This window comes from Triticum dicoccoides, chromosome 4B (genome assembly GCF_002162155.2).
Source record: "Triticum dicoccoides isolate Atlit2015 ecotype Zavitan chromosome 4B, WEW_v2.0, whole genome shotgun sequence".
Lineage (NCBI taxonomy): Eukaryota > Viridiplantae > Streptophyta > Magnoliopsida > Poales > Poaceae > Triticum > Triticum dicoccoides.
The window spans coordinates 409954960-409967140 of NC_041387.1; the positions used below are offsets into that span (position 1 = coordinate 409954960).

At 45.6% G+C, this 12181-nt stretch overlaps 2 protein-coding genes and 1 non-coding gene across 6 annotated transcripts; all 3 read right to left on the reverse strand.

Annotated features, from left to right (window-relative positions):
- Window positions 1-926: 926 nt before the first annotated feature.
- Window positions 927-999, reverse strand: TRNAG-GCC. The gene has a single exon. It is a non-coding gene; the product is annotated as a tRNA-Gly (tRNA).
- A 140-nt stretch (window positions 1000-1139) lies between these two features.
- LOC119296391 (mitoferrin-like) lies at window positions 1140-4228 on the reverse strand. Its single transcript, XM_037574785.1, has 2 exons — window positions 3131-4228; window positions 1140-1689 (listed from the first exon to the last, which is right to left on the reverse strand). Exons 1-2 carry the CDS (start codon window positions 4118-4120, stop codon window positions 1486-1488), a joined length of 1194 nt encoding a protein of 397 aa, XP_037430682.1. The 5' UTR covers window positions 4121-4228; the 3' UTR covers window positions 1140-1485.
- Window positions 4229-5045: 817 nt separating this feature from the next.
- LOC119296392 lies at window positions 5046-11664 on the reverse strand. 4 transcript variants are annotated; one of them, XR_005145168.1, is made up of 12 exons: window positions 11284-11664; window positions 10297-10339; window positions 10054-10107; window positions 9337-9400; window positions 8979-9035; window positions 8800-8894; window positions 8478-8516; window positions 8229-8317; window positions 8005-8083; window positions 6818-6865; window positions 6146-6378; window positions 5046-5462 (listed from the first exon to the last, which is right to left on the reverse strand). XR_005145168.1 is itself a non-coding variant. In XM_037574787.1 (11 exons), exons 1-11 carry the CDS (start codon window positions 11475-11477, stop codon window positions 6298-6300), a joined length of 843 nt encoding a protein of 280 aa, XP_037430684.1. In that variant the 5' UTR covers window positions 11478-11664; the 3' UTR covers window positions 5485-6297. The 4 variants fall into 4 exon arrangements, 3 of the variants coding, with proteins under 3 accessions (XP_037430686.1, XP_037430685.1, XP_037430684.1); XM_037574787.1 differs by lacking the exon at window positions 5046-5462 and having other exon boundaries at window positions 5485-6378; XM_037574789.1 differs by lacking the exons at window positions 5046-5462; window positions 8005-8083 and having other exon boundaries at window positions 5482-6378.
- Window positions 11665-12181: the final 517 nt, after the last annotated feature.

Consider the following 12181-nt stretch of genomic DNA (forward strand, 5'->3'; position numbering starts at 1 on the left):
ACGCCATCAAGCTCGACCTGCTCCGGACGAACGTCGCCGCGAAGAAGAGGAACACCGACATGGCTTTTCTGATGGGCGGGGCGGACATGCTCCAGAGCAACGACGAGAAGCTCAAGGCGTGGTACCTGGTGCAGCGCGGCCTCATCCTGAACGAGCTGCCGACGGCAACGCCGACGACGCCCATGACCACACGGACGCCAAGCCCGAACGACGCCTCTACATCGCCGCCCAGCAGTGCCGAAGCCGCGCCGACGCAGCCCAGCATCGAAGCAGCTCCGACACCGACGAGCCCGCGCACGCCGACTCTGCCAACGCCTGGAGCCGACCCCGCCGAGTGAATCGTTGAGCACGCGAACTTGCGGCGACGGCGCTCTGTTTTTTGTAACGCCAGACTACGTCCGATCTTCGGATTTGCGGCGTCTTTTGAGAGCAGAAACGACCAAGTTTAAATTTCCCCCATCCCGGGGCCGACGCGTGGGGGCGTGACTGGAAGCTAGATCGCCCCCAGGGGCCGAACTAGCGCCGGCACGCCCCCAGGCCGCTCTATTTAGGCGCCCTGGGGGGCCGAACGGCTGGAGATGCCCTTAACCTGCTCCGCCACCATCACCACTCTTTGTAGGAACATGCATATACATGTCCATAATCCAATCCCATGTGGATATGAGCTGGTACTCGTTGACTTTTATTTCCTGAAATTTCGATAAAAGAGATTGTGGCAAGATCACACATTACAGTGATGACTATGTGAACAAATAAACAGGAAATATACACCGCAAAAAAAAACAGAAAATACAGCGAGCACATGACGTAAAAATAGAAAAATGGACTGGAAAACACACAATGCCAAACAGGAGTTTTGGGAAGGAGGTGTTCTGATTTGGGCATCGCCGTCCACAAGAGATGATACAAAACGAAAACAAAAACATTGCACCAGCCGGGAATCGAACCCGGGGGTCTGTACCGTGGCAGGGTACTATTCTACCACTAGACCACTGGTGCGTGGATGAGAGAAATGCTCAACAAATTTATACTACATCTTATTCCAGACCTTTACACCCAGCCGGGCGTCCCCGATAAAATATACTGCACGCAGAGTTCTGCACAACATATGGTGACGGGAACAAAAGAAGCAGGAATGGTAACAGAACCAAAATCTCATTTCACTTTATCAATAATCTGACACAAAGAAGGCCATACAGTATGCTCAATGATCCTGAAAAACTAGGGCAAAATTATTCTGGTATTTGCTTTCCCGACCACGGGCTGGAAAAATGATACATATAACTCAGCCAAAAAGAAAAGAAATACAACGTACAGACAGATCATCGTTAGACAAATTTCGATGCACGGCGCATCATCCAAATGGATCCTCTGCTGCACACAACTGTATCTTAGGCGCTGCCTCTTTCATCAGCCGAGGACACGCCACAGCGAGGAAGCACTTGGCTTCCAGAAAAACACTATCACTTCCAAGAAATGCTCCAACTATTTTCTCCTTTTCTCATTAAATCTTTCAAAGAACGACTTCGAGGCTTCGTATGTGGACCAGCAGATGGCAGCTGCTGGTGCGTGGAACAGCATTCTCGGCTTCCATCCCCTCATGAGCCCAACGTATCCATCACGCTTTATAATCGTTCTAAACACGTCTCCTATAGAGCTACTAGCAAAGCGTTCACAGCCGCATACACCCTGACCACAGACAAAAAGAGAACGCAGTTATTACATTGAAAGTAAAAAACAGGTGGATGATATTCATGTAAAAACAAAAATGAACAAGTTATCCAGAGTTGAAAATGTGCGAGGACAATAGAAAGATGATAACATGCACAACTTATGGAACCATGATATAAGCAACTGTTAGCTAGACCACACATAAGAAGGGTTTGACGGCCCTATTTAGTTAGCTACAGCCTACAGGTAACAACACTAACTGGCAAATATAGTTAAGAAAGTATATGCGACTTGATCTTTAATCCATGTTATTGTATGATTGTACCAAATGGCCTACACTATACAAGTCGATAACTAAACAACACATGCAACACACACACACCAGATTTTCATGGTAGCCAATTACTCTATAGGTTTTAGGGAATATTTCAAGGTGGCCATAACTTGCATCTTCCCTTATCGTCTATTGTGTGTGTTTCTCTCTGTTGTGTGTTGGCTGACAGAATCCATGTAGAACGCCGAGGTTCACATTTAGTAACAAAGGGACCCATAGATGGACACACAGAAAGGAAATATACAAGCCCTTCTGCCTAAAGACCAAGAGATTGCTGACAATCTCCATGTTGTGTATGTAGCACATAAGAAAAACATGTTTTTCAATTAACTGAGCTAGGGATAGTCACGACTCATCATATAAGATTAATAAAGATAAAAGTTCAATGAGCTGAACTACCAGTGATGGATCGATAATGACAACGGATCAACAAGCCACATAAGTACGCGTAAGCCAATTGGTGTGTCATGTCAAACAGAAGTACTATAAATGATAGCGAGGAGCTGAGGATATTGAGATGTTATTAGCACTAATGTTCCAAGTTACAACTACAGTGTCATTAATGTGATAAACAATCATTTGTAACTTCTCATCAACATTTCCATCAAAACCTTGTAAGGTCGGCTGTTGACTGTTGATGTCATTTCAACCAGGGTAAGGAGGCCTAAAACTTGCACCTTGAGTCTTATAGTAATTTGTTTTGATTCTTCCTAGCAGAAAGCGCCACGACACAATTAATGTTCCATAGGTGAAAAGGTTGCAGCTTCAGAAAAGGCCCAAGTTTAGCATATCTATATCTCACTGGTCAGTAAGACAGTAAGCACTTAGCGCAACCAAAAAGATGCCCCTTGTATCACTAGCTCTTCAACATTAATGGTACAGAGCACCCTATAAGGACAGTGATCAGCAATAAGTCACTAACAGATCACAGGGCCACTGGAAAATAAAAAAATTAACTGTAAAAAGTCATTCCAAGAATCTTGGAGGTGAACAGAAACACCAGCACAAGCATAAAATTTCTCCATTTGCTGAGCAAGCCGCACAAATCGACTCAGACCAGCTCCAATGATATTCTACTATGTGTCATTAAAGGTGACGGCCAAACCAAATGTGCAAGATCCTCACCTGGCACTGCAGCTGCGTCTTGACAACGTCGAGCGGTGTGGTCAACGCGGCTGCTAGAGCACCGGCGGCAGCACCCGCAGTGGCGTGCACGGCAAGGGACTCCTCGTCAGCTGCCATGTCCCCGAGCACACGCTTGGCCGCCTCGTAGGTGGAGAAGTGGACGGCGGTGTATGGCGCGTTCATGAGCACCGTGGTCCGGTACGACACGAAGAGGGCCCTTAGGCCCTCGTCGCGGAACACGGTGCGGACGCAGTGCGCGACGCCGGTGTAGGGGCTGCTCGTGAGCTGCAGCCGCTGCTTGACGGTGTCCATGGGGGTGAAGACCGCATCGCTGGCGATGGTGGCGAGCACCCCCGAGGAGGCGTGGGCCGCGGGGTTGTTGGGGCCGAAACGGTCCGAGAGGCGCGACTTGGCGAACTCGTAGACGGAGAAGTAGACGGCGTGGGCGGGGCCGGCCCCGAGGGCCATGGCGGGGAGGCCGCGGTAGAGCGCGAGCGCGCCGCCCTCCCCGGCGACGGCGGCCCGCAGCGCGGCCCCCAGCGAGAGGGTGGGGCGGCAGGGCGGCGAGGCGGCCTGCATGTGCGTCTTGAGGGTGTCGACCGGGAACATGGCCGTGTGCTCGACGACGCCGGCGACGGAGCCGGCGAGCATGTACTGCCAGAAGCGCAGGCCGTCGTGGGTCGCGGCGGCGGCCGGCCCCGCGACGGCGAGGGCCGGTTTGGGCGGGTCCTGGGCTGGCCCCTCGGCGGCGGCGGCGGGGAGGAGCCTGTCGGGTGTGCGGTAGTCGGCGGCCATGGCGAGGGGCGCCGCTAGGGTTAGGGTTTTGAGCGGGAACGGGGTGGGGGATGGGGAGGGGGCGAGGGTGGAGGAATAATGAAGGGGAGGAGGCGAGATTTGGAGGAGATGTCGCCATTTAGACGGAGGGGAGGGGGAGGGGGAGGGGGAGGAGGCGTTGGTGGCGCCCCGGTGGTCAAGTCCATCTCCACGCATCCTCTTGGGCCTCCTCTCTCGCCTCCTGTCGCGGTTTCTTCCCCAAGTTTCTCTCTTTTCTCTGCTCGTCTCTCTCTCTTTCAGGTTTCCAAGAGGCAAATTCTGTCTTTTTTGCCTCCTTTCTTTCTTGTGTCGTCGTCAATGAACTTCCTTAATTCCCTGGTTAATAATTATTCGTTCTATGAGCAAGGAGAGTTGCCTTTTATGTCCAGGGGAGGGATATTCTAGAGATCAATCTCTGATCTACAGTAATAGGAATTGTACACGTTACGTGGTTGTTTATAACCCCGATTTGCCATGTTCTCTAGTGGAAGTTGAATTGTCCGGCTGTCACTGAATCTGTGACCTAACTGTCCGAGCTCTCCAAATTAAGTTCGGATTGTGCTTGGAAGGAAAAGAGTTTGGGCCTAGGAAGACAAGTCCAACACGAGGATCCGCAGGTCAAAGAGCGCAAATTGAGGCGGTCTATGTGCCAGGTGGCTGAAATTTTGTTAATGGATCGAACTTGAGAAGGGCGGACCAAGTTTTGCAGGGGCCGTATAAATCTGTTGCTCCGGGATCGTTTCATCTTATACTAGAAAATAGTACAAATAAGAGTGACGCGGTGGCCACGGTAGCAAATTTTTCATAAAAGAATATGAGCAACTTGCTTGGATACTGATACGATCCTACACACAACCCAGATCCACTTTTGTTTTATTTATTAGTATTTGCTGGCTCGAAAGAGGAGATACAGTTGTCGGTAGTTCACGCAATAGTCATTCTCCCCAAACAAGAGCAGATGAAAAAACTGCAAGCTTACTACTCGATGATGAAATAGCAAAATAACGAAGAAGCAGTCATCAGCAAATATTCAGAACAATGTCAGCTCCTATACTTACAGAACACAGGAAGCATATACTTTCCGATTCGAGCCCGTGACTCTTCTGCCATCCTGATAATTCGTGCAGTCTACAGCATCATGAACAGAATATTCGGCAGCACAAACTATTGTCATCAAAAGCTTCTATAGGCTTCATGATCCAAACATCAACACATATCAATATCTTTGTGGCAGTACATAAATTCAGATCAACAACATCGCAGATCGCATTACATCCGTGCTTTAGAAAATGAAGCCTCCAATGCCCACAAGGCCTCAAGTCCGCAGAATCTGATTTGCCAAGGACAAAAGCAGCACAGAACAGACAAGGAAACGCCAAGTGACCATGGAAATTCCATGAATCCGTAAAAGGGGGATCTGTTAAAAAATTGTAGCCAAACCACTAGTCATCTGCAACAGAGCCCAGGAGCAGCACGTGGCTACTGCAGCTCAGAAACTATCCTGTGGCAGGTTCATATTCTGAAAATGACAAATGCATAAAGCATCATGTTGTCTACAGTACTCACAAACTAACTGTGATGCATCAGAATCCTACAAGTTCCTTTAAACAGGACAATCATATGATGCAGATCATAGGATCAACTGCATTCTTTGGCCTGTGTGATCAGACAACATCAATCACAACTGTTGTTACACGCCAGCCGACTTCACACAGTTTCATATGGATGTACAGCGTTGAAAAAAATCAGGATATACAGCTGATCACATTTGATCTGGGTATTACTTGCATGGTGACATATAGAATTTTTTTAGTAATCACATCCGAATTTCAGTTAAATTTATCGCAGGAAGAACAATTTGAAGAAAATACCAATTTTGGAAAAAGAATCCTAAATACAAGGGCCACAAAAACTGAATGAGAGGAAAGCCAGCATAATCATATTATGGTCATAAACACTTGGCATTGAACCAAATCTGAATATTCCGCATTTCCATGTGAATAAATAGCCGAGCATCACTATTGTACATATATGAAAGTCCCCCACCCCCCCTGCCCGGAAGAGAAAAAGTGAGCACTGCAGGTAGTGTAAGGACCTACTGGGCTTAATTATGATCACTGGGTCACTTATCTCCATTACTAGCTCATTCAGATACTCCACCACTAAATACAAGGACAAAGAAACATGATTCATTGATGATACCTGGCATATGGGCAGAGATCAAAGGTTTTGCTTTCACCCCAATCCACATATGCTTGTTCACTGTATTTTTTTCGAAAAGGAGGAATACCCCCGGCCTCCGAATGCTTGTTCATTGTGTGACTGTCAATACTTGTATTGGATTTTTCTACTTCTCAGTGGTTTATAGTGGTGTATGGTCCTCTAGTATCTCTGCTCTGACTTCTTGGGTTTCTTCTTGAACGAACAAACATGCTCTGGACAGATAACATACCATAAGATTACATTTGCTGCTATCATCCTATCACAGTGACCGTTAAAAAAGAACATCCTATCACAGTGGCCATTAAAAAAACATCCTATCACAGTAATAACTCTGAAGCTTTTCAATGGGGGAGATTATGTAAACTGTATAAACACCATTTCCCCTTTCAGAGAAAGCAAGATTGTGGCTTATACTGGGAATGACAGATAATTAAAGAATTTAAAATAATGCAGACGTATGTCAGATACAGAGTACTTGTTAGCGATGAAACTTGTTTCCATGCATCAGTAACTGCACATTATCCTCACCTTGAAATGATCTAAACTATGTATCATTAATTCTGGTTTGTCTGGAGATAAACAGCAGTACAGATCAAAAGAAGACATACACATCACCATGTTCTATTAGAATACACATTTATTTGACTTTACCTTAATTCTCTGTGGCAAACTGATCCAAAATTCCAGGTTCGGAATGGCCTACAATACATCAAATAAGACAGGAATGTGGTTTAAGAGCATTAAAATGGTTAATAAATTGCAATATATGACAATAATCTGTAATTTTTTATGTTTCACGTAGAGAAACAGTTCACATATCATCGCAAAGTTATCTTTTGATGCTATGGTGTAATTGCAACTATGGTGTAATTTCACAGGACACACTATGAGTCAGTTATCTTTTGATATGGATTTGATGCAGTCTCTTTATACATATTTTTATGACATCAACTTTCTTAGTTTATTTTACTGTGGTAACTATTTCTTATGTAATTCTTCAGAGATCCAGAAAAATAAGGGAAATGTATTGCTCCTAACCGCAGGACTAACTTTTAGAATCTCATTTTTCTCGGCAAACCATTCAAAAATTACACTTGTAAGTAGTTTCACAAAACTACAATTATTTTTTCGTCTAAGGATGTCAATGGAAGTGGCAGGTGTGACCACCTGTCAGCATCATAACTTGAAATGCCCATTACGAAGTTGCATCGTCCCTGTATACAATTGTGTGGTTTCTTGACAGTGATAGAAAGAAGTGTGATTCTGTGAATATGTTTATTCAAATTTTAGTTCTTTGAAATATCAAGGAAAATTGTACTGTATTTTTTCCTCCACCAAAAGCTAAAATGATTGAAACTGAGATTACCATACGAAACCATATTTTCAGTACTGCAAAGTATCTTTCGAATATCTGAAATTAAGCTACTCCCTAAAAGACCAACCTAAACTTTTGGTCTCCCAACCTGATTTTGCATTACCCATTTGAAATTATTTTGGTCTCTCAAGTCTCGACATTTGGCTCAGGTACAATTTAAGATATATTTTGGTATCTCGACTCTGGGACTGGTTCCGACTCAATTTTCTTTGTCTAGACTTTGTTACGCTTTTATTTAATAATGTGGCTCAATGCATCGACTGATGCAGAGGCCGGGGGTCATCCTCCTTTTCCAAAAAAAAAAGACAAGCAGAGCTTCAACAAAGCTGAGAAACCGAAAATACCCTCAAAAGGTTCAGAGTTTAAACTACATGACAACAACTGAGCAGAGTTTAGCATGACATGGATGTGGTATTTATTCCATAAAACTAAGACCAACAACTTTGTGCAAGACTAGCTCTACCTCTACAGAATGAATGCCGAGGAAATAATATCTATAGATTGCACCAATCAGAATGTACCCTCCAAGAAGGCACAAAATTCTGCAAAACAGTTAAATATTAGTCAAGCCAGACCTCAATATGCAGTGAGAAACTTTGCTGGCAGTGGGCGATCATGAGGATTGTTGATCAATAGTCTGGCAACTATGTGAAGTTTAGTAACTAAATGCAACTCAACATAACATACGTTATGAACGAAGTGCCTAACCATCCCCAGCCATTTCCAGCATCAGACACTGATCTTGCACACCCAGAAGGGTGTCTAAGTATCGTAACCTGTGAGGTAAAAAATTATTAATGCCTTGCAAGAAATCTGATATATTCCCAACAAAAAGAAAAAAAGAAAAAGAAATCTGCTATATTCCCAACAAAAAGAAAAAAAGAAAAAGAAATCTGCTATATCAGAAGTATTGCGACGGAAAAATAGCGCACTCACGTAATCACAACTTCCAGATTGGGTAAATTTATCCGGTAGCTGCAAAAGAGAAGGGGGGGGAGAAAACAGCACAAAATAAGAATGCAACAGTGACAGAGGAAAGAACAAAAGAAAAAGGACAGACCCAGTGCATAGAAGCTCCCACACAAGGTGGGGTCTGGGGAGGGATTATAGGAACCTAGTCTTACCCCTGCAAAGTGCAATGCAGAGAGGCTGGTTCGAACCCAGGACCTCTTGGCACAAGTGGGGAGGACTTCACCACTGCGCCAGGCCTGCCCTCTAAAGAACAAAAGAAAGTTTAACTGAAAAAAAATGTACTCACTTGGGCTACAGCTGAATCACAAAAGATGAAAACAGAAATAGAACACTTTGATGAAAACATCTTGACAATGACACCCTTTTGTGGATTACCATCATCTGCTTTCCCCTCAGCAAAAACAAACAACTAGGTAAGCTTCACATAGCAAGGATATTTGGGTACGATGTATACATGATTCTTACCTATTAGAGATATATGGGATCCAGATGCCCTTCCAATGGTTGTACAAACATCATACCCTGCAGAAAGAAAAATGTCGACTCCAAGCACTAAGTCACTAATACCAGTAGCCAGAAAGAAAATACTGCAATTTAATTTTAAACAAAAATAATTAACATCATTAGAAAATGCAGTGGGAAGTGGGAACTACTTAATGGTTACAACTTACGGATTTTTAAGGAAGCGTATTATCACCAGAAAATGCATACTGGAAAGTACTTAATTGACCGACCACTCCACCAGTGCCATTTTTTATGCACTTTGTAAGGTACAAGAAGAAAAAGCTGGCGAAAATATATCCAATCAGGAGAACAAACCTACCTCCAATGTTATTTGACGCAAGTCCGCTGCATTGGGTGCCACACCTCAATGGACCACCACAGTCCTAATTCGGTAAAGAAATAGTTAAGGCGGAAAACGAAGCAAAAGAAATATGTCACCGAGATGCAGGCATAGACAAATCCAACATTAGCAAAATATACTATGATGCAGTTGGGCTTCTGCTGATATAAATATAATGGTTTTTGGTTGTCTCTGTTATGTATACAGATCAGCACACTGATGTTACTAGTTCTCAAGACTGTCACAGTAGGTTTTCTTTGGTGACGTACTGGCGATTCAAACCATTATCGCTACTCCTACCACTGCTACTGATCGAACACCTTGTTTCTGTTTCTTTTTTTGTAATAGAAAATAAGAAAACCCGGTTTGAAAAACAAAAAAGTAACATTATGATAGGATGATTAGAAATTTCAGGATGACCTGATCATTTCTGCACTAGTACATGTGATTTGCCAAAAGAATAGAAATGGGGGCTATACTCTTAGGAAGTGTTTCTTGTGTTTCTTATATTTGTAAAATAAGTGAGATACTCAAGAAAAGCTGAGCCGCTGAGGTATAAGCAACATAAGACAAGATGAAAGAACAATAAACAGATGCACTAGCCTGCAGCATTGAAGTAAATAGCATAAACAGACAAGCTAACCTATAAAAGGAAGGTTTCCAATTAAATTATGGGATTATTCATCAGTAGAGTACCTCACAGTGAAGACAGGCAGGTGGGTCAAAGTTGAATATCATCTGATCGCAGAGCTGCAAACAATAACAAAATGGTGAAGCAGGACACAAAAACCTCTAGGTTATATTATACGCGGAGATTTCAAACAATCCTCATTGCAGTTTTTATTCACACCTAGTTGTGGTTGTAGTGTAGATATCTTAAATGTAGCAACTACATATGCAAAAGCAATCACACAAAAGGAGTGTCCTGGCGAAACAAACCTGGAACCAGATGACTGAATCGTTCATGGCCACTTTGTAAAACCTGAAAAACAAGATGCTCATCGTTATGGGACAGAGTGGAACTTAGATAGCGATCAGAAAACGTGACAGTAAACATACAGGCGACTGTAAGCTGCATGCTCCGAAATACCAAGTCCTTCGCGCCAATCGCATAAAGAATATTCAATCAAGGTTTCAACATTCAAGAAGTGAGCCAAGAAGAGCACCAATGCAACAACTTGCTGAGACATCTTGCTCTGCTACCAAGGCAGGTTACATTGAGTACTTACTATATACTAATCGGTCCATCATGTGAAAACTAAGAGGTGCCCAGAACTACAAAATAACTGAACCCCGATCCCCTCCGATGACAGGCAAAGTGGCAACTAGCACTGTAGTAATACTACACTAGTGCTACTGCATACTTCACTTTTCAAGAGACGAAATCACCACTTCACAATTGAGTCAGTTATCTATATCTATATCTATATCTATACCAATATAAAAAGACCCAAAGAGGCAAATCCAATTAATCTCAGCCATCAAATCATGTCAATCCAACGACCTAGATTGCTTCAATGTCGAGCGCTCAACACGTTTAGCGTGTAGTTAATTTCATGCCAAATATAGTGCTAATCACGTAATAACATGCAAATAATATCCTACCTAATATCCGCATGCACTTAATATACTTCCAAATTAACGTGCATTGCACGTACACATTGACTAGTAACAAGTAAAAAAAAGAAACATAACATGAGCATTTCGTCAAACATGAGAAGCGCGTGTCCACTAAGCACGAGGACCTTGAGCGTATCGCACGCATCTCCTATCAATTGGTTCAGGTTGGCTTGATCTCATGACGCGACTTGCAGTCCCGCTCCCAAACTAGCATATCCATATGCCGATCGAAGCGAAGGAGTGGCCAATTTATCAACTATAAGCGGTGCCGACGGGCAGTGCGCAGTTGGTTGGTTAGCAAGTTACCCATCCTCGCTGAGGACGCCGTGGCGGTGGGCCGGCGTCGGCGCCGCGAGGCTGAAGTTGTAGAGCGCGCCACCGCGTTCGACCGAGAGCTCGCAGGAGCCGCCTCCACCTTCCGGCGCGGCGAGGCAGAGCAGGCCGAGGCTCCAGGTAGCCGCGAGGAGCAGCAGAAGCTGCTGCGGTCGCGGCGCAGGCATTTGCACCGGCGATGCCGAGGAGCGGAGAGCGGCCGGGCGAGGAAACGCCGCCGGCTGCCTCGAGTGCTCCACCGTCTCTTGCACGCTCGCGGAGTCTCAGGGCCGTAGTACGTGTCGCCTTCCGTGTGTCTCTCTCTTGGTCCGGGACGGACCGCCGTTGTGGCCTCCGCCTCGGTGCGTCGCGGTCGCGGCCTGCATCACCCACGTGCTGGCCTCGGGTGTGGTGCAGCGGCTGTTCTTCCCGTGCCGTGCTTGGCATCGCGGGCCCGCTCTGTCAGGTCTGATCAATTAGACAGTGACATGCTCGGTCCGTGTAAAAGCAACCGAACGTGTCGAGTTCTTGCTTTTGATTGGTGTGTCACGGTTGTAATCAAGATTTCAGGGCCATTTTTCCCGCAGCGCCTCCTCCCCGCCGCTCGCCACTCCGGCGACGGCGTCCACCCTCCCGCCGCCTTCCACTCCGGAAGCGGCGACCACCCCCCTGCTGTGGTAGGATCGGCGCCCGCGCCCCTTTCCCCTGTCCCCCTCCCTCTCCCGCGGGGCAGATCCGCCATGTCCTGCAGTCCGCGCTCCGTCACTTCCCCCTTCCGCCGCGCCGGTGAGCATCCCGTGGTGTCCGGGCTCGGTCTCTCTTCCGGATCCGAGTCCTCGGAGGCGCATGGCCCGGCGGGGATTGAGGCTGGCGCTGGCGCTGGTGCGTTGAC